This window comes from Budorcas taxicolor, chromosome 5 (assembly GCF_023091745.1).
Source record: "Budorcas taxicolor isolate Tak-1 chromosome 5, Takin1.1, whole genome shotgun sequence".
In the NCBI taxonomy this organism is placed as follows: domain Eukaryota; kingdom Metazoa; phylum Chordata; class Mammalia; order Artiodactyla; family Bovidae; genus Budorcas; species Budorcas taxicolor.
In genome coordinates, this window is record NC_068914.1 from 59948706 (window position 1) to 59976500 (window position 27795).

Genomic DNA, 27795 nt, shown 5'->3' on the forward strand with positions numbered 1-27795 from the left:
TACAAAGGAACAATAGATTGACAGTTGACATTATATCAGAACAAGGCATACCAAAAGACAGTGGAGCTATTTCTTAATATAGGGATAAATATAAATATTATCTAGGACACTTTGTCACTGAGCTTCAAAAGTGAGGACAGAATTAGACATAATCAAACATTCAAATGCTGGGTTTTGAGGAAGCTAATAAATAATATCTCTGTTTTCTAAACAAGAATAAAGTTATTGTATGACAGACAAGAATGAGAAAAATGCAAACAAAGTATTATTTTACTTAATTCCAAATATGTATCAGAATGCATGTCATAGATCTAGACAATTGCATTGCTTATTAAACTTATCCTCCCAAAATGCTAGCGTTTTCCTGCAGGAGACACTCATGGTTCAATTTCTCCAGAAAATATACTCTGAGATTCTGATATTTGAATGTAGGATGTTTACTGGGGAAGGCTCTCAGGAACAGCTCCTTTGAGGGAAGGAAAAAACAGGATTAAATAGAAGGATAAGGTGTACTGCAGTAGAGTTAAATCACAAATGTTAACATTAACATGTGCAACCTCCTTACAATTATAACCTATCAAACATTGCTTATAAAAAATCAAAGACATAGACCATATGCATGAATTGTTGTTTTTTAGTCAGTAAGTTATGTCCAACTCTTTGCGATTCCATGGACTGTAGTCCACCAGGCTTCTCTGTCCATGGAATTCTCCAGGCAAGATACTGGAGTGGGTTGCCACTTTCTACCCCGGGCATCTTCCCAACCCAGAGATTGAACCTGCATAACCCCCATATCCTGCATTGACAGGCAGATTCTTTACCACTGAGCCACAGAGAAGTCCCTACCAAGAAGGGTACAGACACTTTAAAAAAAAAGTGTCAACTTCTCATAAAGTTAAATATATACTTATTTGACTCAGCAGTTTTGCTCCTGAGCACTTTTTCTAGAAAGATGAACTTATGTTCAATCAAAAACTTATACATAAATGTTCATTGTAGTTTTATTTGTGATAGCTGAAAAGATTGGAAATGACCCAAATCTCATTCACTGGGTGAATGGTAAACAAATTGTGGTACATACATACAATAGATACACAAAAAGAATCAAAAAGCAACAAACAAGAATAAACTCCTGGTATACACAAAGATCTTCATGGATCTCAAGAGCACTTTGCTACGTGAAAGAAGACAATTTCAAAATGTTCCTTACTTTAAATGATTTCATTTACATAACATTTTCAAAACTACATAATTATAGTGATGGGAATTTATTAGTGGTTGCCAGTTATTAGATTAGGGGGAAGGTATTACTATAAAGGGAAAATAAAGAGGTTGTTTGGAGAGATGGAATAATTGTCTATTCTGATTGTGGCGGTAGTTACATGAATTTATACATGTGATAAAATGTCATAGAAGCATAAACAAACCAAAAAAATATAGTGCATGTGAAAGCTGGTGAATAAGGTCTATGGTTTAGTAATAGTATGGCACCAATGTCAATTTCCTGTTTTTATTAATTGAACTTGAATTATACAAGATATCATTTGGACAAGCTGTGTGGAGGATATACAAGTAACTCTTAGTACCAGTTTTGAAGCTTCTATGGGACTTATAAATCGAAAGGGAAATTTTTTGAAAATGATTGAACTTCATGTTTAATTTCTGTGCATTTTATTACATATAAATTAAAGCTCTATAAAACATTTAAAGTGCCTTCCATGCCCACATATGTTACATAAAAAGGCCTCTGTCTTATCATATAAGAGAAGGGGTTTTCACAATGATGACAATGTATTATGAATGGAGGGGTATGCATACCTCAGCTTTCTGTGATCAAAGAGAAAAATATTTTTAAAACACGGGTATTACGTCTAGAGATAATACAGACAATGATGTGGTATGTTCATAGCGTCTACAGTAATTTTGCAATAATTTGCATATTATTCAAACAGTTAAATGAACTAGATCTATATTTCACAGATGTAATGTACAGTGAAAGAAGCAAAATGCAAAAAGAAGTTAGGTTAATTTTGAAATAATTTTCTAAAAACTTTTGAATATGTTTATTCAAATTATATGTAGAAAAACTGAAAAGCTTACAAGTGAGTTTCACTTTATAATATTTTATTTCTCTTTATTAAAAATATCTGCATAATAAGTAAATAGGTGTTTATTTTATGCATGCTGTTTGTCTTCTAAAAATACAAAATTTTAAAATAAATATTTAATAAAATCTTGTTTGTGAAAAATCAGAAGAAAGAACTGACTGTTCTTTATTAAATGGAAGAGATTCTCTATTTTAAATTAAGTAGCTTGGTTTGGAGGTGAAACAGGATCCACTTGCTTAGAAGTCATGTTCCAGAGTTCATACCAGTCATTTCATTGTGAAAATATGGGAAAAAACAATATTACAAACTTTGTAGATGACGCTACAGACATGACCTGATCAGAAGACAAAGACCAACAAGAATTTTGCAAAATCACTATTTAAATATTTCTATTGCATTGCACATAAGAAAATTCTGATCTGACACAAACTGTTTATCATGTTATAACTGTGAAGAATGTTTAATATTGCAACGTTTGGGGATTAAACATACAGTTTTATAGAACAAGTATTAAAAGCAAGGTCAATTTTATTCTATTTTGCATGTATAGTATATCCATTTTGCATGACATAGAAGAAAAGATATATTTTCTTTATGATTTTTCTACTCCTTAACAGTAAGAGAAAGGATGATGTTCAATTTGAAACCAGTGTTTTCACAGATAGAATTTGAATATAAATGCATATGTGGTTGAGTCAAATATGATGCTAGACATGTAACTAGCCTCTATGAAATTTCTACGTTTGCATTTAACTGCACCATTGTGGCACCATTGTGAAAGTGTGTGTTATTGTTAAATTTCACTTCTAAATTTGATTCTGTTATAATTTGGCTTAGTTAATAACCGATACTGTTTTCTGTTTTGGAATAAACAATCTTCTGGATGTTAATGGCTTAGATGATAACAAGATTTTTGGAAGACATGTTCACAAATATTTTCTTGACATTTAGGTATGTATCATCTTTTCTGGAGGAGGGTGAGATTTCTGCTTTTTAAATAGGTGTAGTAAAATTATGTCATTAAATTGAAGCAAATAAAACCTGATTTTAAAATCCCGAGGCTTATAGTTAAAGCCTCTTTAGTCAGCAGGAGGGTCTCTTATGTGGTTAGCGTGTCTTTCCTTATTTTGTAACTGATGTCACCAAAATCTTGGTATTGCTTTGATCAGTCAGTTAGTTCAGTTCAGTCGCTCAGTCGTGTCCGACTCTTTGTGACCCCATGAATCGCAGCACGCCAGGCCCCTCTGTCCATCACCATCTCCCGGAGTTCCATCAGACTCACATCCATAGAGTCGGTGATGCCATCCAGCCATCTCATCCTCTGTCGTCGTCTTCTCCTCCTGCCCCCAATCGCTCCCAGCATCAGAGTCTTTTCCAATGAGTCAACTCTTTGCATCAGGTGGCCAAAGTACTGGAGTTTCAGCTTTAGTATCATTCTTTCCAAAGAAATCTCAGGACTGATCTCCTTTCGGATGGACTGGTTGGATCTCCTTGCAGTCCAAGGGACTCTCAAGAGTCTTCTCCAACACCACAGTTCAAAAGCATCAATTCTTCAGTGCTCAGCTTTCTTCACAGTCCAACTCTCACATCCATACATGACCACTGGAAAAACCATAGCCTTGACTAGCCGGACCTTTGCTGGCAAAGTAATGTCTCTGCTTTTGAATATGCTATCTAGGTTGGTCATAACTGTCCTTCCAAGGAGTAAGAGTCTTTTAATTTCATGGCTTCAGTCACCATCTGCAGTGATTTTGGAGCCCCAAACAAATAAAGTCTGACACTGTTTCCACTGTTTCCCCATCTATTTCCCATGAAGTGATGGGACCAGATGCCATGATCTTCGTTTTCTGAATGTTGAGCTTTAAGCCAACTTTTTCACTCCCCGTTATTCCTGATTGGTTTTTGCCATGTCTCAGTATTGATGGAGCCATTTAATGGGACTATTAAATACATACACTTGTGCACTAATGAAATAAAATCCAGAAAGAATGTATAACATTTTTCATCCTAAAAATCACAAGTGTAAATTGTGAGCCAGTCATCATTTCACTTGAAACAGTTCTCTACGGAGGTTTTTTTTGAAGAAACAATGGGGAAAAAATAAATAAATAAATAAAAAAGAAACAATGGTATCACTTAGCCAGGTACAATTTTAAAACCAATACAATGTTGTAAAGTAAAATAATAATAATAATAAATAAAAATAATAAAAAGTAAAAAGTGACTAACGCCCCAGAGTGGCTTCTCCTCTGAGCTCACCAATAGCAGACTTGCTTATTCAACAATGAGAGAAGGTGGGGGGTGGGGGGATGCAGACATCTGAATTTGAAGGAAGATGATCTTTGCGTTCTGGTTTCATGAGTTTTTGTAGCGCATCATATAGGAATAGCTATGTAACCACAGTGATGGTTTTATGGTTTTATTTTACTCTAAATTTTTCTCACATCAAATATTAAGGACAATGCTTTCTCACAGGATTTCAAGCATCCTGTGGTTTGGATGAAGTTCCAGCTACTTTGAGGCTGCTTTGCTTTCTATCATGGCATTTTCTCCCATTTAGGGGCCAAATCCTGATAAATCCTTGCTTAATGATATTAGACATTATATAAAACAATATTTATAGCCAAGAGGTGAGTCTTTCAACTCTTCAGTTCAATCCAAAATAGTAATAAAAGTTGAGAGAGGAATTTTAGATGAAATAAATTACCTAATACGTATGTCCTTAAAATATCTTGAAATTTCCATATGTCTACCCTTACTCCCAAATTAGACTTAACATATAGTATTTTACATTAATAATGACTGTAGTGAGAAAGTAGAGATCTTTCATGGCTTTGTATTATACAAATATGGGATGAAAGGCATTTCAGGGAATTTTATAAGTGGTAAAACATGAAAATTGCAGAAAATAATCCGATGTGACATTTATAACATTCAATTAAGAATTAAATAATATCCTTGGTAAATAAGTGATGTTAAGCTATTTCAAGTTTCATCAGTTGCCTTTAAGATTGATTTTCATCAAAATTACTGTACTGAAATGTTTTCTTTTGTTGTACAGACTCAAATAGCAAACCTCAATTTTAAAATCGGCTCTTATTTGCAAAAAATGCTTTGACATAGTGCATTTGTTCTGCCTGGGCAGCAATAAAGGATTGTGGTATCATTTTGAAGAAGGTTGTTTGACAGAGCCTGTTTGTTTATTTGGGGTAATGTGAGCTGCATTCAGAAAATGCCATATTTTGTTTCATGATTGTATACATTCTCTCCCATTGCTCCCAGGCAAGACTTGTAAGCAGAGAAGACACGGATTTAGACCTTTCTTCCATGACCAGTGGAAGTGCTTTGTCTGTGAAGAGAGAAAAAAACATTCAGGCACACAGACACTCAGCGGGATCTTCAAGTAAGTTGTGGTTTCCTTCAGAATTAATTTCAAAATCACAAATGAATTGATGGAAACTAATGCCAGCAGCATTCTTTTACAGATAAGGGGGTAGGATGCCAGCAACCAGAACTGCCCAAAAATATCCATTTGAATTTTTTCCTTCTTTGAATGTCTTCTTTTGATATAAACAGATTTAAATTATTTCTAAAATTAACAGCATCAGTTTTTATTTTAATTCTATTCTGTGACTCAGTGATTTACTCCTCTACCCCCCCATGGATCATATTGAATTCTTTGATCATTTAGTTCTAAAAGGGTTTGCTTAGGTTAATTGTAAAACGTTGGATTTATATATCAAAGTAATGTGTTTTGGTCTTTTGTCATTAATATATATTGTAAGTAAAGTTTGTTTTGAAGGAAATTTTTTTTAAATAGCAGACTTTAGATAATAACATTATAATGTCAAAATCATGCTCTTAAAAACTATTTCCACTGAATAGATGACAGTTTGTATTTACTAGTGATGACTTTTTACATTTGAAAACTTGTCACACATTTATTAATTTGGTGATATAACTATATATATATATATATATATATATCTCATGGTTTCAACAAGAATTACAAAGCAATTCTTAACTCTGGAAAGAATGTAAACATTTAAAAACTATCTGTATCTCAGGGTATTTGAGAGTAAGAAAGCCTAATTTTTTCAAACTCTTCATTTAACTTACACCATAAAGATATCAAAACATTTTCTATAGTGTTATGGTATATTAATACAAAAGATGGTTTATTTAATATAATATTTTGCTAATTTTGCCAAAGTATAGTAAACCTCAGAAATCCACATATTAATTTACACTTCATTTTAAGTAATAGTTATTCTATAAAAAGATTTATTACTCATTGATTGTATGATTATATACACGCAAAGTCAATATTTATTTGAATATGAACAATTCAACAATCCAGATAGTGCTCCTCAGATAAATGAAAACTTCAAAATGATTATCTGACTTTTCCTCCAGATGCTTGGCATTATTATATTCCAGTCATTTAAATCCATTTATATGTGTAAATTTATTTTAATGAATTTTAATTTCATTTTAAAATAATTTTAATATATCTAACTTGCAAATATTTCCCAGAATCTGGTCATGAAAGGTTGCTCTGGTCAATATGGTTAAGAAATATTTTAGGTTAATTCACCTATGTAAAATTATTCTTTTAATACAAATTTTCTACAGCAACAAAATGTGGTAATAACATCAGATGTTATATATTTTTATATATATTATATATATATATATATATATAAAACATTTCAGAAGTAATCAACCTATGCCACACATAATAGTGAATGATGCCATATCCATTTTAAGCATTGCATATTACAAACTCATATGATATTGTTTTGAAGTAGTGTGGGTAAAAATAAACAAACCTAATAAAATTTTTACACAAAATGCCTTTTCACTTTACAGAATATCAAAGCTTCTGTTTGAAATGTACTATCTGAATGTGAAAACATAAATAACTCAGTCAGTCAGCAACTATCCTGAAATGCACAAGCTTCATCTTTCACTTACATAAAACTGAGTTATAGATTTTAGAGTATATAAGATCTTTATAGAGAATTCATTTCTTAACACTTTCTCTAAGAAACTGTAATAAGGCCATTCATACTGTAGTTTCCATTAGTTGTCAATAAGTGACATTATTGCAAACACTACTAATGACTAAATGTTCATTAGGTGACAATTTAAGACAAGACACTTTAGAAAATATTTTTTTATTAAATAACAGAATGAATATGAATAAATACTATTTGCCAAATTCTTGTCATACTAGTTTACTGTAACCTCCATGTAATATAATGGTGAAGGATATGACCTCTGACATCAGTTTGCCTAGATTTGTATCATAACTTAATTTTCTCATCCTTAAAATAGGAATAATACCTACCTTGTAGAATTGTTTTAGGATCAAATATAGTGCATTCGCTTCCAGTAGTCATGTATGGATGTGAGAGTTGGACTATAAAGAAAGCTGAATGAATGAATGAAGTCGCTCAGTCGTGTCCGACTCTTTGCAACCCCGTGGACTGTAGCCTATCAGGCTCCTCTGTCCATGGGATTTTCCAGGCAACAGTACTGGAGTGGATTGCCATTTCCTTCTCCAGTGGATCTTCCCAACCCAGGGATCGAACCTGGGTCCCCTGCATTATAGACAGATGCTTTACCGTCTGAGCCACCAGGGAAGTAAAGAAAGATGAGTGCCGAAGAATTGATGCTTTTGAACTTTGGTGTTGGAGAAGACTCTTGAGAGTCCTTTGGAGAGCAAGGAGATCAAACTAGTCAATACTAAAGAAATCAACCCTGAATATTCATTGGAAGGACTGATGCTGAAGCTGAAACTCCAATAACGTTGGCCACCTGATTCAAAGAACTGACTCATTGGAAAAGACCCTGATGCTGGGAAAGATTGAAGGCAGGAGGAGAATGGGATGACAGAGGATGAGATGGTTGGATGGCATCACCTACTCAATGGACAGGAGTTTGAGCAAGCTCTGGGTGTTGGTGATGGACAGGGAGGCCTGTCATGCTGCAGTCAATGGGGTTGCAAAGAGTCAGACACAGCTGAGCAACTGAACTGAACTGATAGCACATTCAGAATGGTATCTGTCTCAAAATAAGTGCTTAGTAAATGTTCTTTGTAATTGTTGTAAAAAAGAAAAATCAGTTGAGGTAAGATATTGAAGTCTGTAGTATCTAGTCACATGGCTAACTAGCTCAACTTAAAAGAAATGTCCTCTTAATAGTTCTTGAACTGAAAAAAAAAATGGCATAGCTTATTATACATAGAAATCTTTTAACTGTCAGAGTCTTTGTGTCCTAGGCCCCCATGGCCCTGGGCCAACCACTTAAAGTCTCAGTATTTTGAAAGCTCTTTTCCTCCAGCTTTCTCTCAAAATCTTGTCACCTTATTAAAGCTAAAATAGTTCGTTCAGCTTCACAAGTCAAATCTAGAGAGCAGTTTATGGGTTACAGCTATAAAACTTTTTCAGCTTTTGAACTTTTCTAGTATTTCTCTTTCAATATTGCTATAATATTTGGAACACATATTCTTTAGAAATAGATACATTCAGGTTTAAAATCCCCACTCTACTATCACAGATAAGTTGTGTGACCTTGGGTAAATTATCTAACCTCTAAGAATGAGTTTACTCTCTGTAAAATGGAAGTATAATGTCTATCTCATGGAATTTTAGTGAGGAATAAATCAGCAAAAAATATCTGTAAAGTATGGTGATGCATTGCCTAGTAGTAAGTAAAGACTTGTTGTTTATATTATTTGTTATTATTGTATGTGTTGTTACTGTTATATTATTTTTGAACAATTTCTAAGTAGAGTTGTCTTCCTTTTCTGTATATCAAATAATAGCAGAACCATGCCATCCATATAAAGTAACAATGTCTTTTCTTAGAGAATTTCCTAAGGTCTTTGTTTTGTTCCTTTTAGGTCTTACTGCCCTCTTACACAAGGCCAAGGAAATCTGCTACCAAATTTTCTAATCTATATTATGATTTGAAAATAGATGAAATAGGTCACATTCATATTTTAAAACGTGGCATTATGAAATGACTAGGCAAAAAAATCCTGATTTAAACAATATTTATTTAAAAATACTTGATATCCTTAGGTGATTCTGGTTTTCTCAATTCATTTACCCCTTAATACTTAAAATAAAGGATACATTACAATAACTCTATTGCTCTAGCAATTTAGAGTTTAGCCAATTTCTTTTAATTGTCTTTTCTGACTTGTATGATTATTTTTCTTTGATAGATGTTATAAAAGAGACTTAGAGTGTTTATTTATTTGAATGTTGGCACAAAAAAACAGCAAAGGAAAGCTACAACTTGAATCCATCTTTTCTCATTCCAAACTCAGTGCTATACTGTCTTCTGTTCTTCCTTGGGCTAAAACATGTAGCTTAGTAAGAATATAGTTCCTCTTATCCCTTCATTCTTTCTGGAGCCATTTATTGATGAATTATTGCTCACTATACACCTAGTTTTGGTTTCCAGTTGCCTTCTTCATGTTATCCCTGCATTTTCCAGGACATATTCCATTTTCAAAGTTAGCCAGAGACTGAGAATCCAAAATCCTCTGTAATAGTGTATGAGTTCAGTTCAGTCCCTCAGTCGTGTCCAACTCTTTGCAACCCCATGAACCACAGCACGCCAGGCCTCCCTGTCCATCACCAACTCCTGGAGTCCACCCAAACCCATGTCCATTGTGTCGATGATGCCATCCGACCATCTCATCCTCTGTCGTCCCCTTCTCCTTTTGCCCTCAATCTTTCCCAGCATCAGCGTCTTTTCAAATGAGCCAGCTCTTCGCATCAGGTGGCCAAAGTATTGGAGTTTCAGCTTCAATATCATTCCTTCCAATGAACACTCAGGACTGATCTCCTTTAGGATGGACTGGTTGGATCTCCTTGCAGTCCAAGGGACTCTCAAAAGTCTTCTCCAACACCACAGTTCAAAAGCATCAATTCTTCGGTGCTCAGCTTTCTTTATAGTCCAACTCTCACATCCATATATGACCACTGGAAAAACCATAGCTTTGACTAGACGGACCTTTGTTGACAAAGTAATGTCTCTGCTTTTGAATATGCTGTCTAGGTTGGTCATAACTTTCCTTCCAAGGAGTAAGCATCTTTTATTTAATTTCGTGGCTGCCGTCCACCATCTGCAGTGATTTTGGAGCCCAGAAAAATAAAGTCAGCCACTGTTTCCACTGTTTCCCCATCTATTTGCCATGAAGTGATGGGACCGGATGCTATCTATGATCTTCGTTTTCTGAATGTTGAGCTTTAAGCCAACTTTTTCACTCTCCTTTTTCACTTTCATCAAGAGGCTCCTTAGTTCTTCTTCCCTTTCTGCCATAATAGTGTATGAAAGTGAAAAGTGAAAGTGAAGTCCCTCTATCATGTCCGACTCTTTTCGACCCCATGGACTGTAGCCTACCAGGCTCCGCCGCCTATGAGATTCTCTAGGCAAGAATACTGGAGTGGGTTACCATTTCCTTCTCCAGGGGATCTTCCTGACCCAGGGATCAAACCTGGGTCTCCTGCATTGGAGGCATACACTTTAACCTCTGAGGCACCAGGAAAGCCAACCCCAGATCAGCTTCTTCTCTGAACATGTCTAAGTGAGTGAGTGAAGTTGCTCAGTCATGTCTGATTCTTTGAGACCCCATGGACTGTAGCCGATCAGTCTCCTCCGTCCATGGAATTTTCCAGGCAAGAGTTCTGGAGTGGATTGCCATTTCCTTCTCCAGAGGATCTTCCTGACCCAGGAATTGAACCTGGGTCTCCCGCATTGCAGGCAGACGCTTTTTTACTGTCTGAGCCACCAGGGAAGATAGGAACATGTCTAAACTCTCATGAAATGTAAGCCCTTATAATATGGTACTGAATTTACTGAATATGGAAACAACTGTTTTTCAAAAGTAAAGTTGCTAATGTTGTTGAAATGAAGAAGGCTTCTTGGAGGCAGTATACTTGATCTGTACCTAGACTAACATTTGGGATTTAACTAAGGGGGGACAAAGTGGAAATAAACCCAACTAAACAAGGGCATAAGGTAAAATATGAATATATATTTGTGAAACACTGAGAAGCTTGTCTGGACCAGAGGTTCCACATACTGAAGTGATGTTAAATAAAGTTGCATTAAAAATGAAGCCTAGTTTCAAAATAAGTTTGAAAATATAGTGGAGGAGTTGGGCTTTTCTACTGCTAATGAGAAACTAACAAATATTTCTGAAAATACCTTGTTGTTTTAGAAAGCCTAAAATCAGTTGAAGAAAGACATTCTGAGTCAATCCTAACATTTTACAATGCCTCCAGTATATTGACAAAATAATTTTACAGCTCTTATCAAAACAGATTAATCTGACTATCAAAAGTACAAAGTGAAATACATGGTTTACTAGTTGCTAGTACCCAATAGTATATGGGGATTGAAAGGGTAAAAGTGGTAGCTAAAATAAAAAATTTCAAAGATGACCATTAACATTTATTTCAAATTTACTAAGTGCATTCCATTAACATAATTTAAAGTTTGTAAGCCAAGCATTATTAGCATGTTATATATTCATGTATGTCTGTGCATATTTATGTACATATATGGTATCTGCTTTGTACATAGCTATAGTATATACATATAATATGCATTTTTAATCCCTCAGTGAGTAAATTGAAGATGTAAATAGTATTGCATATATCTGTGGGTCATTATATAAACCTCATCATGGGTACATGCCAAAGAATTGATGCCTTTGAATTGTGGTGCTGGAGAAGACTCTTGAGAGTCCCTTGGACTGCAAGGAGATTAAACCAGCCAATCCTAAAGGAAATAAATCCTGAGTATTCTTTGGAAGGGCTGATGCTGAAGCTGAACTCCAATACTTTGGCCACCTGATGTGAAGAACCAACTCATGGGAAAAGATCCTGATGCTGGGAAAGACTGAGGGCAAGAGGAGAAGGGGACGACAAAGGATGAGATGGTTGGATGGCATCACCAACTCAATGGACATGAGTTTGAGCAAACTCCAGGAAATACTGAAGGACAGGGAAGCCTGGTGTCCTGCAGTCCATGAGGGTCACAAGAGTTGGATACGACTTAGCAAATGAACAGCAACATCGTGAGTGCAAGCAGTTGCGTGCCTGCAATAAGTAAAGCATGGTACAGAATCATTAAGCAAGTACAAAGATGAAGAGGTACAAGACTTAGAATAGCCAACACAGTGTTGAAGGAGAAGAACAAAGTTGGAAGACCAAGACATCCATGGGAAAAGCAAATTAAAATGAGATACCACTGTACACCTATTATCAATAGAATCGCCAACATCCAGAACACTGACAAAACCAACTGCCAGCAAAAATGTGTAGCCACAAGATCTCTCATTCATTGCTGGTGGAAATGCAAAATGGTACAACCACTTAGGAAGACAGTTTGACACTTTCTTAAAAAATTAAGCATACCCTTACCATACGATCCAGCAGTCATGCTTCTTGGTATTTATTCAAAGAAGTTGAAAACTTACAACCACACAAAAGCCTGCACATGGATGTTTATGGCAACATTATTCATAATTGCCAAAATTTGGAAGCAACCAAGATGTCCTTTAGTGGGTGAATGGCTAAATAAACTGTGGCACATCCAAATAATGAAATATTGCTCAGTGATTAAAAAAAAGAAACAAGCTACTAGGCCTTGAAAACAACATGATGGAAATTTAAATGCATATTAATAAGTGAAAAAAAGTCTGAAAAGACTACCTACTGTATGATTTCAACTATGTAACATTCTTAAAAAGGTAAAATTATGGAAATGGTAATATCATCAAAGGTAGAAGAGGGTTGTATGGAAGATGAATAGGTTGAGCATAGGGGATTTTTAGAGCAGTGGAAATAATCTCTATGATACCATTTGCATACTGCCATTCATACATTTTTCCAGACCTATAGAATGTACAAAACCCAAACCTGAGAGTGAACTATAATGTAAGCTATGTACTTTGGGTGATTATATTTTGACAATTTAATTTAATCATTTGTAACAGGTACCTTACTGGTGGGGTCTTTGAGAATGAAGGAGACTATGCGACTTCACTTTCACTTTTCACTTTCATTCATTGGAGAAGGAAATGGCAACCCACTTCAGTGTTCTTGCCTGGAGAATCCCAGGGATGAGGGAGCCTGGTGGGCTGCTGTCTGTGGGGTTGCACAGAGTCGGACATGACTGAAGCGACTTAGCAGCAGCAGCAGCAGCAGCATGCATATGTGGGACAAAAAATATATAGGAAATCTATGTACCCTCCTCTCAATTTTTCTGTGAACGGAAATTACTCTTTAAAAAAAATAGTCTTAATAAAAAGTGAATGGGAAAAAAGAAAAGGAGAACAAACGAGAAGCTCAGAAGGCTGTTCCTCACCACCTATTGCCTGAGATTTACTTCAAAACAGGTGGGATTTAGCTTTTAATTTTATAAATAAATTGCCCAGAGCTAAGGAGGCTAAAAGTTGTAGAGCTGACACTCAAATTTGGGTCTTGTGATTCCTAGTGTAAGGATATCAATTGCTTCCCATCCAGCTTCTCGGCATCATAAATGTTTTGCTTCTATCTATCGCAATGTACAGATGGAACATAAAAGACAATATCATAGATTATAATTTATCTTTTGAAAAGTACAAAGATGAATTGTATATGATTAGCACATAGAAAGCACTTCAGAGAACAAATGAATTTACCAATCATTGTTGCTTTTCTCCTCTTATCATATATTCATATAACCTTAAATGGATATTGTCTTCTCCAGAACAAGGGAAACCATTTCCATTAACATTTTATGGCCTTCTCCCTAAATTGATGTTGCTGTTCTTTAGTCACTCAGTCATGTCCAGCTCTTTGAACCCCATGGACTACAGCATACCAGGCTTCCCTGTCCTTTACTATCTCCCAGAGTTTGTTCAGACTCATGGACATTGAGTTGATGATGTTATCCAACCATCTCATCCTCTTGTCACTCCCTTCTTCTCCTGTCTTCAATCTCTCTCAGCACCAAGGTATTTTCCAATGAGTTGGCACTTCACATCAGGTGGCTAGAGTATTGGAGCTTCAGCTTTAGCATCAGTCCTTCCAATGAATATTCAAGGTTGATTTTCTTTAGTATTGACTGATTTGATCTCCTTGCTGTCCAAGGGACTCTCCCAAGAGTTTTCTCCAGAACCACAGTTTGAAAGCATCAATTCTTCAGTGCTCAGCCTTCTTTATGGTCCAACTTCCACATCTCTGCATGACTACTGGAAAAAACCATAGTTTTGCCTATAAAGACCTTTGTCAACAAAGTGATGTCTCTGCTTTTTAATATACTTTCTAAGTTTGTCATAGGTTTCCTTCCAAGGAGCAAGCGTCTTTTAATTTCATGACTGCAGTCACCATCTACAGTGATTTTGGAGCCCAACACAATAGAATCTGTCACTGCTTCCATCGTTTTTCCATCTGTTTGCCAGGAATTAATGAGAGCTGATGCCATGATCTTAGTTTTTGAATGTTGAGTTTCAAGGCCAGCTTTTCACACTCTTTCACCCTCGTCAAGAGGCTTTTTAGTTCCTTTTAACTTTCAGCTATTAGAGTGGTATCATCTACATATCTATGGCTGTTAATATTTCTCTCAGCAATCCTGACTCCAGCTTGTGATTCATCCAGTTCAGCTTTTTGTGTGATGGATTCTACATATAAGTTAAATTAACAGGGTGACAATATACAGCCTTGACATACTTCATTCCCAATTTGGAACCAGTCCATTGTTGAATGTCCAGTTCTAACTGTTACTTAGAAATCACTGAAGATGATGACTGTGGCCATCATATTAAAAGATGCTGGTTCCTTGGAAGAAAAGCTATGACCAACCTAGACAGCATATTAAAAAGCAGAGACATTACTTTGCCAACAGAAGTCCATCTAGTCAAAGCTATGGTTTTTCCAGTAGTCATGTATGGATGTGAGAGTTGGACTATAAAGAAAGCTGACCACCGAAAAATTGATGCTTTTGAACTGTGGTGTTGGAGAAGACTCCTGAGAGTCCCTTAGACAGCAAGGAGATCAAACCAGTCCATCCTAAAGGAAATCAGTCCTGAATATACATTGGAAGGACTGATGCTGAAGCTGAAACTCCAATACTTTGGCCACCTGATGTGATGAACTGACTCATTGGAAAAGATCCTGTTGCTGGGAAAGAATGAAGGCAGGAGGAGAAGGGGATGACAGAGGATGAGATGGTCGGATGGCATCATCGACACAATGGACATGGGATTGAACAAGCTCCGCGAGTTGGTGATGTACAGGGAGGCCTGCTGTGCTGCAGTCCATGGGGTTGCAAAGAGTCGGATACGACTGAGTAACTGAATTGTTGCTTCTTGACCTGCACACAGGTTTCTCAGGAGACAGGTAAGGTGATCTAATATTCCCATCTCTTTAAGAATTTTCCACAATTTGTTGTGATCCACACAGTCAAAGGTTTTAGCATAGTCGATGAAGCAGAAGTAGATGTTTTTCTGGAATTCTCTTGCTTTTCCTTTTTCTATGATCCAGCAGATGTTGGCAATTTGATCTCTGGTTCCTCTGCCTTTTCTAAACCCAGCTTGAAAGTCTGGAAGTTCTTGGTTCACGTGCTGCTGAAGACTAGCTTGAAGGATTTTGAGCATTACCTTGCTAGCATATGAAATAAGTGCAGTTGTCTGGTAGTTTGAACATTTTTGGCATTGCCCTTCTTTGAGACTGGAATGAAAACTGACCTTTTCCTGTCCTGTGGCCACTGCTGAGTTTCCAAATTTGCTGGCATATTGAGTGCAACACTTTAACATCATAATCTTTTACAATATGAAATAACTCAGCTGGAATTTCATCACCTCCACTAACTTTGGTCATAGTGATGCTTCCTAAGGCCCACTTGACTTCACACTCCAAGATGTCTGGCTCTATGTGAGTGACCACACCATCGTTTTCCAGGTCCTCAAGTTCTTTTTGTACAGTTCTGTGTATTCTTGCCACCTCTTCTTAATCTCTTCTGCTTCTATTAGATCTTTACCATATTTTTCCTTTTCTCCCTTGCCTTTTGCTTCTCTTCTCTCAACTCTTTGTAAAGTCTCCTTAGACAACCACTTCACCTTCTTGCATTTCTTTTTCTTTGGGATGGTTTTGGTCACCACCTCCTGTATAGTGTCATAAACCTCTGTCCATATTTTTCAGGCACTCTGTCTAGCAGATCTAATCACTTGAATCTATTCATCACCTCCACTGTATAATTAATCATAAGGGATTTTATTTAGTTCATACCTGAATGGCCTAGTGATTTTCCCCATTTTCCTCAATTTAAGTCTGAATCTTTCAATAAGGAGTTCTTAATGAGCCACAGTCAGCTCCAGGTTTTATTTTTGCTGACTGTACAGAGCTTCTCCATTTTTTACATATATATATATATAAACATATATACAAATATGTGTTATATATTAGGCATGAGTCTATAATAGAGATGATATCCAATTCAATTAAATATCAAAATTATAAACTTTTTAGAAGTTAACTTCTGTACCTTATAATTATATATAATATAGAAAATATTACAAATATTTTCAATAATACAGCTTAAATTTCTTTTCAAAAATCAAAAATTAAAAGTTTTATTATTTTGGTATTTCAAAATTATTTTGGTATTTTAAAAACATGAATAATATATCTCATGTGAAGGAGCTTTGGTTTTTCTCTCTGAGAGTATTAATAATGAATTCTATCCAATGCAAAGATTTGTTAATGAATTGCAGTGTTAATTTTTAATGTGGCTGACCCACATCAGCCATCTCTCTCTACTTCCACAGTAAGGAGACTTGATTGGGTGAATATAGTTGTAAATATAAATGACTTTATTTTATGAATATAATACTGGTCACTGGTGCTTCACTGGTGAACTCACCTTTGTCATCTTGCTGCTCTCCAACCTTTCTGCCACCCTACTCCTAACCTGTATCTCCTTTGAAATTTCCCTTTTCAAGGATCCACGATCTCTAACTAGCATTTTGACCGTTTTGGCAGCTCTGCTACTTCCAACTGATTCCCTGCATTCCATAACTTAAATTTACAAATCAATTATTTCCTCATTGGAAGTTTAGAAATGTTTTACCTTTAACTTAATTTTCTGTCATGTAGAGTGGTCAAAAGATGAGTGAAAGTTCTGTTTAATTATGTCCCTGTGCTTGCTGCGTTGCTTCAGTCATGTCCAATTCTGTGTGATCCCATGGACTGTAGCCCACCAGGCACCTCTGTCCATGGGGATTCTCCAGGCAAGAATCTGGAGTAGGTTGCCATGCCCTCCTTTAAGGGATCCTCCCAACCTATAGATCAAACCCATGCCTTTTATGTCTCCTGCATTGGCAGATGGGTTCTTTACCACTAGCGCCACCTGGGAATTCCCATTTATGTCCCTACTTGCATATTTTTCAGTATAGACTGAAATATATATATAATAAAGAAATTGAGTTTTGGTTCAACTGTCCGCTAAATAGTATATTGATCTTACTTGTATCTAGCCTTTATAAAAACTCTAGATAGTTATGTAATTCTAATGCATTTTCCTCAGATATTTTATTTATTTATTTATTGGTTGCACTTGGTCTTTAATGCTTTGTTGCTTCCTGGGCTTTCTTTGCTTGCGGTAAACAGGGACCACTCTTCATTGCAATGTGAAGGTTTCTCATTGCAGTGGCCTGTCTGATTCCAGAACACAAGCTGTACGTGTGCAGGCTCAGTAGCTGTGGCCCAGGGGGCTTTAGTTGCTCCTTGGCATGTGGAATCTTCCCGGACCAGGAATCGAACCCGTGTTCCCCGGATTGGCAGGCAGATTCCATCAACTGTACAATGAAGGAAGTTCTTCTTCAGCTATTTTCTTAAAGGAAAAAATATGTAGTCTCCAGTATTCCATTAATGTTTTATTACTATATGTGCTCATGTAATTCAGTCAAAATCATTGAAATATGGGAGTATTCTTTGAACAGCTTCAGAAATTCCAGTAGTACCTAGAAGATCTTGATGGGTAAACAGAAAAGCAGTGATGTAACTGAAGGATAAAATTGCCTGAAAAAAAATATTTTAATAAATTAATTCTTAAATTAAAAAATCATGTTAAGGGTTATCATATCATATATAGATACGAGTATATAGATGGGCTCCCCAGGCAAATCAGCCGGTAAAGAATCTGCCTACAATGCAGAAGACCCTGGTTTGATTCCTTGGTCAGGAAGATCCCTGGAGAAGGGATAGCTACTCACTCCAGTATACATGGGCTTCCCTGGTGGCTCAGATGGTAAAGAATCTGCTTGTAACGCAGGAGTCCTAGGTTCAGTCCCTGGGTGGGGAAGATCTCCTGGAGGAGGGCGTGGCAACCCATTCCAGGATTCTTGCCTGGAGAATCCCCATGGACAGAGGAGCCTGGTGGGCTATAGTTCATGGGGTCTCAAAGAGTCAGACATGACTGAGCAACTAAGCACTGCACAGCACAAAATTTAGATATATGGATACAGATTAAGAAATGTCTTTCTCTTGTGTTTCCTCAACTTACAGAAATTAAGGATGATATTGTTTTATCATGGACAGTTGTTTCCATTGGAAGCAATGCAAAAAAAGATATTTGTCTCACATTTGCTGCCTAATGATTTTCTTTATGGTACTATGATATTAGAGGTATTCTTTATTTCTTAAAATTAAAAATGATACTGTCTTCTTTTTGATAAACTTAGTCATATAAAGTCAAGTTTCAAATATGTTACTGTCACTTACTTTTGGGCAAAAATTTTAACTTCATTGCCTCAGTTTCCTTATCTTTAAAACGCGGGTGATAATGTATTGTGCACAGCTATATTGTAGATTAAATGAGATGGTGAATATAAAGTGCCATGCCAGGGCCTGGAACATAAGGAACTCCTAGATCCCTGCTACTCCTTCAAGATATGACATTTTCAGGTCATGAGTAAACTAATATTGGCAGAATTGAAGATAAAAGTGTGATGAGAAAATGCGGACAATGGCACATACTAGTCTTTTAATAGACTTGATAGTAAAAAGTCGAGTAATTTTGTACAGTGCAAACTTTTGTTGATGATAAATGCACAATAAAGAAATTATTTAAAATGTGCACTCCAGTAATACTTTTAATTAACTGGCATAGTTGTAAATGATGGCATTCAGTCTACAAATTCTTCTGATAAAATAATTCCACAATACCATTGTCTATGGCAACTGTTGTAAAATTCATTGTAGAGGTAAAAACTAACTCTCAAACTTCTTAATTAAAATATTCAAACTTTAATCCTGACATTGATGTTATATTTTTTCCACAGATAAAAATTAGGTAAATAAGATTTTTATATACAACTGTGGCCAAGTTAAACCTTTTTCTTCTGTGTATAATAAAATCTGGCTTTGTTTATCCTCTTGTTCCTTATCTGAAAGGTTTGATTTAAAGAAACATGTCAATAAAGAAGCTTAGAGCTATATCATAGAATTATTATTTTTAAAAAAGTTTGTTCAGCAAGAGCTGGTCTCTAACAATATACAAATTTTATTTTAAGGCTTTTATTTTATTATTGCTTAAACCATTAACTCTGATTTTTCTGGATCTCAAGTTTTTTTGGCAGGACCTTTACGAACACAGATTTGTTAGATCTTAATATTGTGTCCCTGAATAAACAAACACGTTAACATTAACACTTCAACCCTAAAAATATTCCCGTAAACAGATCTGGATAGTCAAAATTAATTACTATTATACCACCCTCATGTTTACATGGTTGCTGGAAACATCTAATAGACATATATTAAAAGTCTAGCACCGAGTAGGCACATAATAAATAGCTATTGATTTAATGTCCTTTAACAGCCCGATACAGCCTGTTTCCAGAATCTTAGACAGTCTAATGAAACAGTCAACAATGATTCCAGACATAGTTAAATATAACAGTTATTAGTAACCACAGAATAATATTTACAGATCTAAAACAGTGGTTTCACCAGCAGTTGATATTATCCAGAGGAAGACAAATTTCAACTGTACTTTTGTGAGAGAGCTCGTTATACATATGTCAACTACATTTATTCTTTGTAATAAAAAAACAACTTACACACATTTTAACATTTTTGAGGACAGGATCTATGTATGCTCTATTGATAATATATTAAAGCATCATGTTTCTAACTGTAGTGTTTTAGTTTCTACCCCTTTCCTTCATAAATAAACTGACTCCTTTTTTATTTTGGTTATTGTTGTCACTTTCAAACTGATTTCTTACACTAGCTTAATGTGCACAAATAAATGGGTATGGTCAAATGTGAAATGCATTTGTCAAATGAATGAAACTAAGTGCAATAATATAATAAATCCTCAGGCGAGTCATGTTTATTGTTGCCAAATGTCTCCCTGCTAAGAACTAATAAGCATGAAAAGGGATAATGAAAGTTTCCATGAAAGTTTTTGGGAAACCTATCCACAAGTCTTCACTATCTGGGAATGTGGAAATACATATTTATTTTATACAAGTTCCATATGAGGATTGTAAAGATGAAATTATGAGAATAGAGTGAAATGGAAAGCAACTGTGGAATGATGGTTACTAATATTACTTGGCACATGGAAGTGTATTGACAGGGGAGCTTCATTGAAAGGCAGAATAGAACAGTGCCTGCTACATAATAGGCACTAAATAAATACATATTGAATGAATGTGAAAATAAAAGGAAGAGTTTGAGCTCAAGCTTTCAAAGACTCCAAGTGATCTTGAAAATCTAATTTAGGTTTTAAATATTTAAATGCCAAAGGATAACTGTGCAGTGATAAAACATTTGGGAATTGACTTAAAATGCATATTTTTTTGCTAAATGTTTACTTTCGGCAAAATTAATTAACATGGGGAAAAGAGGGCCAAGACAAAGAACTGGGTTGTTTCAAAAGAATATGCATATCACTTAAGTGTAAAAAATACTCTCAATTATTAGCATAATTCATGCCATTACTCTTTAAATACAAATACTTAAGAACACTTAGTTATAAGTATGATAAACAGAGTAGTGCAAAGAATATTTTTAGAATGATTAGAGAATCTAGGAACAGACTTTTTCTGAATTGATGAGAATAATAGACCTATGACCTGATTTTTAAACCAACTGTATATAGAAGGAAACAGATGCCTAGATAATTTATAGATTGTTAAATTTCATCTTAATTCCTTATTGAGTTATACTTTCTATTACCTAGTCAATTTATTAGTAGGAGTCAAATACTCAATAAGCATCTGGTAGTTTGGTGGGAAGCCAGAAACACCAGGAAAGAAGAGTTATTTAACGGTCACACGACAGAAAGCTAATCTAATTATGAAAAAAAAAATCATAAAACCTGTTTAGATTTTATAACCAAAAATCACTAAATCACTAAAAAAAAAAAAAATTCCCACGGGGAAAAAATGAGAACAACATTAAACAATGTAAGTACAAGAAACAGAATTTAAAGAAACTAGGTAGTATTTTTAGCACCATATTCTAGTCATCCTTGTCTAGCCAAACACATCTCTAAGAAGAAATCAACACAACAGTGTGTTAAAAATAATAAAACCCAGAAACAATGTATACTATAGGGAGGCCTCAAAGATTCTAGATCAGATATGAATGGTAGCTATTATAAAAGATCAAGAAATGCGCCAAATACAAAAGTAAAAATCTATGCTGTATATCAGGATACCCCACCCTCTATGATATGTATTAGATTTTATGCACATTAGGAATTGCCTTTTCAAAATAAATGTACATAGACAAAGCAAATTATATGTGTCATGTTGATTTAAAAAGAAACATCAGGCATCGTGATTTTTAGCAGCAATAACAAATACTGTGGGTAACCTATGGCTATCAAAGGTACCAAACATAACTGGTTTTCGTTTTTATATGTCTCTTAAATATTGGGTTAGAAGGATAACTGTAAATGTCATTGTTCAGTTGGGATTTCAAGAAACAGGAAAATGTTATTAGTATTTTCATGTTATAGAGAGAACTTTTATTCACTGAAAAACCTTGAAAACAATTTCCAAACAAACAAAATCACCATGTTATACGAAGGCAATCTAAATATGATGTGAACAACCCCTTTATTTGTTTTATTTTCATTCTTAGTGTTAGACTTTAAACTATCTGTCAATGATCATGACAACTCAAGGTTTGGCATAGCAATAGCCTTTAAAAGCAACTGTTACTTGAACACTGTACTACCTACCTCAACCTCAAACTTACCCAGTGTAACTCACTCACAGCACTTAAATTGATGTAGATGCTTTGCTGCAAAAAATTTGTTCTGGTCACTTTCATTAAAATGTTGAATTTTTTTTCCTTCATGCTTATTCTGCTGTTTCTGCTGTTAAGCAGTACAATATGAGAAGGACTTTGAAATGATTTTTCTGTCCAGACACATAGGGTTTCAACGAAAATCCAATGACGTATTACTATACATCATGAAATTTCTACTTTAACTTGTTTAAGGAAGTTTTTCTTATACATACCAGGAGCGTCATTCAAAGCATTTTACATATTAAATTACTTATCAAAACACAGCGTATATAGACCTTGACATTTGTTAAAGAACCAAGGATTTAACCCCAAAAAATTTTTAAAGGACCAGAACAAATCTTTAGCAGAACACAGATTATGTGGCAAAGAAGCGACCTACTGGAAGATAGATCGTACTTATCAAGACATACTTTCAGCATATATGTAAGAGACTGGTTGGTTGATGTGTATGGTCACCTGCAAATATGTAGTAGACTGTTGTCAAAAAAAAAGGTAAAATTTGTAACAATAATGTGCAGAAAAGAGAAAAAGTGGCAAAGATCCTTTAGTTATAATTTTTTTTATTCCAGAAACCCATCAGTAGTCTAGTTCTAATATCCATTTTTTTGAGGTAAAATCTCTCACTATTGTATTTCATGTGAGTATGTAATTTCAGAATGATTATACATTGACTTATTAAATTGCTTCTTTATTTTCTTTTTTCATTTCTAGAGTAATCATAGGACAAAGTAATAGCTTTACAATGAATGCCAGTATTTGGTTCCTTCGTAGATGTCTTGCTTTACTCCTCAATTTATTTCTGTATTTCTGGTGGGTCAAGAATTTATATGATAACAAAGGCTCTCACTAAATGCAATGAGAGAATAAGCTATATTGATTACTGCTCAAATTGCTTATTTACACATAGCAAAATAATGAAATGCAAGCTTAATCACATCTAAACTATTAAATATATATATATATTCACATAAGTGTTTATGTAATTTTAAAGACTAATTTCCTATAGAATTTTCATTCCATCCCATTTGAAGAAAATGTACTTCAAAATTGTTATGAATCTATTTTGTAATATCACACAATATGTTTTTAAATTATAATTATTGCTGAAGGAATTATACTAAGCAATGAAAAATTACAAGCTGCCTTTTAAATATAGGGCTACACTGTAGACAAGTACAAAAGGCTTGGAGATTCATCAATAGCTTCAAATACTGAAGACAGCAACACTATTAGGAAAAAAATGTACCATACATAAACTTGTAGTCAATAGAAAAATTTTTTAGAATTCAGAAACACTGTTCAGAATCAGGATTTGGTCTACAGAAAAGCTATATTGTAACGCAATTCATTTTTATTTAATTTTGAAATAGTTATTTTAGAAATACATGAAATTATTTTTAAATATTTCAATACTTTATAAAGAAAGTGCCACCATTCTTACACATTATCTGCCACACTGGATGAAAAGCTTATGTTAAGAATAAAGGCATTAAATAATACATCTATATACTATTAAGATACTTTCATGAAAAATATTTAACCAATAATTAACTATGTTATCAAATTGTATTTTAAAATATATACTTATTTCTGCTTATTAGCTTGAATAATACTGGCAAGGAACTTTACTTCGCTTTCTCTATTGGGATAAAACATTTGTGTTAAGCCATTTGTGGAAATATGCTTACCCTTTTATCAAGCTCGATTTTTTATCTTAAATAAATATACCTGAATTCTAAATATGTCCCATTTCTCAATCCTGCATGCTACACCTTCCATCAAGCCCAAGCATTCTCCCTTACTGATGTGTTCTCATAAATAGATACTTGTTATCCAACAAATAGTTTATTCATCAAAGAATTTTTACTGCTAGGGCAAGTCATTTACTGTTACTATTATTGTTGCTGTTTTAAATAAACCAAAGTGGACGTTCCATTTAAAATATATATACATATATTTCCAATTTGGAGCTAGTAAATAGAGGACAAGCTTTGAGGATGCATTCTTAATTTTTCAGGTCACTATTTTATCATTAGGAAATTCTTGCTTTTGTGCAGCAGTAACATTCTGTTGCTTGAAAGAGTTCTTGCAGCTTCACAAAGGATACTGACTAACCTACCAGGGGTAGTTTAAGGCAGGCTAAATCTGGCCGGCACATAGAAGCCGACTTCACTTGGCATTTCTCCTTTGTCTCTCTGCTGAGATTGTCCTCACAAGTGGCAGCTGTGAAGGCCTCTTAAATTGCACTCCATTCTAACTCCATCACAGACTTCTGCCTATAGGCAAAAGTGTCAGCCTTTCCATTTCTAGAATATCGTTTCCTAAGACAATAGCTTTTTACTTTTTTTCCCTTGCCTTTTAGTAAGATTTTCTTTGTGGACTAATAAAATTTTCTCCTTTTACAGAGGCTCATTTAACACTTTTGAATTTATTTTCCTAGTCACAATTCTAAGATTAAAAATAAAAAAGCAATATTCTGTTTTTAAAAAGCTCTTAAGTATAAGGTGGACTTTTACAATCAGTTTTACCCCTCATGTTGTACCAAATCTGAAATCTCAGGCCAAATTCCACAAATGGTCTAATATTTTCAAATTTTTCTGTTTGGACATATACTTTAAAATATTTTAAATTTAAGTTGGAGAAGTATTAATATTGAAAAAAATTGATATATTTCCCTCTAAACTTATTTAAAGACAAAAGCATCGTAATGAAGAAGAATCACGTGGTTTGAACCTTTGCCTCAAACCAGGACTGAGGGAGCTCTGGAATGCCTCACTCGGCTGCGTCTCAGGCCGTTTCCCCGAGACAGCCCTCAGGAGACGTGAAGCAGACGATCATAATTCTTTACTAGTATTCTTGATAGGGTATCTCAGGTTCTTGCTGAGTAACATATTTCTAAAATGCTATCCCATTCTTATAACGACTATGTGCTTTGCACCTCTCACAATTTCTGTTACTTTTCTCTGGGTAAGTTCTAACTTGTTGAGTGTAAATCGTCATTTTTTCCACTTTTATAGCACCTGTTTATAAAGCATTCCCCCAGGTCTAACCACCTTCACAGTATACTCGGGAAGTTCATCTTCACAACAGCCCTGTAATGCATAATCATTCCCTCATTTATAAAACCAAGACTCAGAAAGGCTGTGACCTGTCCAGTGATAAAGCTGTGTTTTATGCAAGCAGACTAGAACCAATGAATATCTTTAGAGTCTACATCTAATATACTTTCCCCCAAAATTTGCCAAGCATTATTTTTTTCTGAAAAAGTTCTTAATTCAATAGGACCACTTCTAAAACTAATTTTAATGTACTCATTATTTACAAAATATAAAGTTATAAAAATTTAAATTATGAAAACATAAGCAAATATATTAGAAACTTAGAAGACATATCTCATAGTGTTGAAATACCAGGGATATTTGGATTATAGATAGAAGGAATTATTATATCTATTTAACTTCTAAAGTCATTTTCTTTCATTTAAACTAAATATAATTTATACTAAATTTTGATTATATTATATTGCAAACAAAAAGGAAATATTATACTTTCTTTTAAACTCAAAGACCACATAGTTCTAAAATGAATGTGACTGGCAAATATATTTCTTAGTTCTAAACATAATTTTACTTGGACCAAGTTAAGTGAATGTGTACATTTACTATCACTGTCTAGGTTGTTCAATTAAGGGAATACTTGAACCAATGATAACAAATACAAGATCTTCTAAGAAAGAACGTATATCATTCCGTGACAATCCTGTACAACTCAGTGGTGGATGGGGAAGTGGCAAAAAGAAGATGAAAACTTCAAACTAATCCTTCAAGCTTCATCATTCAAAACCTATGGCACATGGCTTCAAGAGATCTGTGGCTATCTGGTCATGTTACCGACTGGATACAATGTTTTAGAGTACTGTATTTAATTTGTATTAAGATACTCATTTCACAATTCTGTTTCCTGATGGACTTCTCTTATCTTCCATATGTAAAATGCAGTTTTGCTGTTGTTCCTGTGTTCATGTGGGATGACTTCCAGAAGTCAATTCTTGAAACATTGTAATGGAATTTGCGTATCCAATTTCTTTTTTATTTAAAATGTTTATAACACATGTACTAGAGATGATTTTTTCACCAACAATAAATTGTAATACCATAAATATATCATAAGAAAATATAGCTATATTTTATTGGAACATGTATAGTATTAACAGGTTATTAATATATTAATAAATTTTATTTGTATCATTATAATTGTATATTTCAAACATAAATTTTTATATAAAATAATTCAGAATAGAAAATGAAAATAGCTTTTTTGTTTGTCATCTTAAATAAATTAGAGTTATGGTAAAAATATATATGTTCCATTTAAATTTAGATGACAGATTTAAATATCAATTTAATGAGTTAGATATTTTATCTGTAATGTTTCATTCTAATCATTTATTAAGGGTAAATGCTCATTGAAGTTCATTAATAATATTCTTCTGATTCAAAAGTACTCTAATTTTTTAAGTGCCTTAAAATAATTATTGTTAAAAAATCTTTCCAATTTTTTAAATCCTGGTCTTATAATTTTATAAGGTTAATATATTTTCTAAAACTGCAGATGAGTTTTATTAAACTGTTACTATTGTGTGGTTAATATTCTGTGATATCTTAGCAAGTACAAGATGCAAAATGCTGCCTTTGCCTTTCATACCCCTCAGGATCTTTAACTCTGCTGAGTTTGGGGCTTTTTTCAATTCTCCAGTGACTTTTCAGTCTGTTGCTGTGTAATAGGATCCAGTGAGCTTTTGGTTTGTTTTGCTGCTTTCCTTATTCTTTATTGAAATTCTTCATTTTGAAATGATTAGCAGATTTAGAGATGCATTCATGTAGTTTGCATCCCTCATCTACTTTTGGAGCTCTATTGCATCTCAAGCCTGTAAATGTCTTTTAACTTGATTGAGATGGAAATGTTAATGAGCCTTGAGCTGTCAGTTGATAAAGAAAACATAAATTCATATGTTGTGGCCTAGAAATTGAGGCTTTGGAAGTAAGCTCCATGTGTAGTTGTTTTGTGAACGATGTTATGTCATATTTTTACTAATAGCATCCACAAACCAACATAATGTAATGATGGAAAATATTTTATCTCAGCTTAATGTGAGCCCTACAAGAGAAAACCACATTAAAACTGATATTGATGGGGTTTTATGGTTCATATGTGCAATCAATAACATGGAAAGGCTGGTATAAGAAGTGAGATGCTTATGATTAAACTGCCTTAGAGCCTAAAATAATTTAATCTCTAGTTTGCTTATTCTGTGATCTGTGTAATTGTTTCATAATATTAATTTT

At 34.4% G+C, this 27795-nt stretch overlaps 1 protein-coding gene and 1 non-coding gene across 2 annotated transcripts in view; one reads left to right on the forward strand and one right to left on the reverse strand.

Moving 5' to 3' along the window:
• Positions 1 to 26268, forward strand: part of LRRIQ1 (leucine rich repeats and IQ motif containing 1) — a 220484-nt gene extending 194216 nt beyond the window's left edge. Inside the window, exons 25-26 of the mRNA XM_052641127.1 lie at positions 5391 to 5511; positions 26126 to 26268. Coding sequence (XP_052497087.1) covers positions 5391 to 5511; positions 26126 to 26268 — 264 coding nt within the window. The remainder of the gene's footprint in view (positions 1 to 5390; positions 5512 to 26125) is intronic.
• TRNAY-AUA (transfer RNA tyrosine (anticodon AUA)) lies at positions 7685 to 7756 on the reverse strand. The gene has a single exon. It is a non-coding gene; the product is annotated as a tRNA-Tyr (tRNA).
• Positions 26269 to 27795: the final 1527 nt, after the last annotated feature.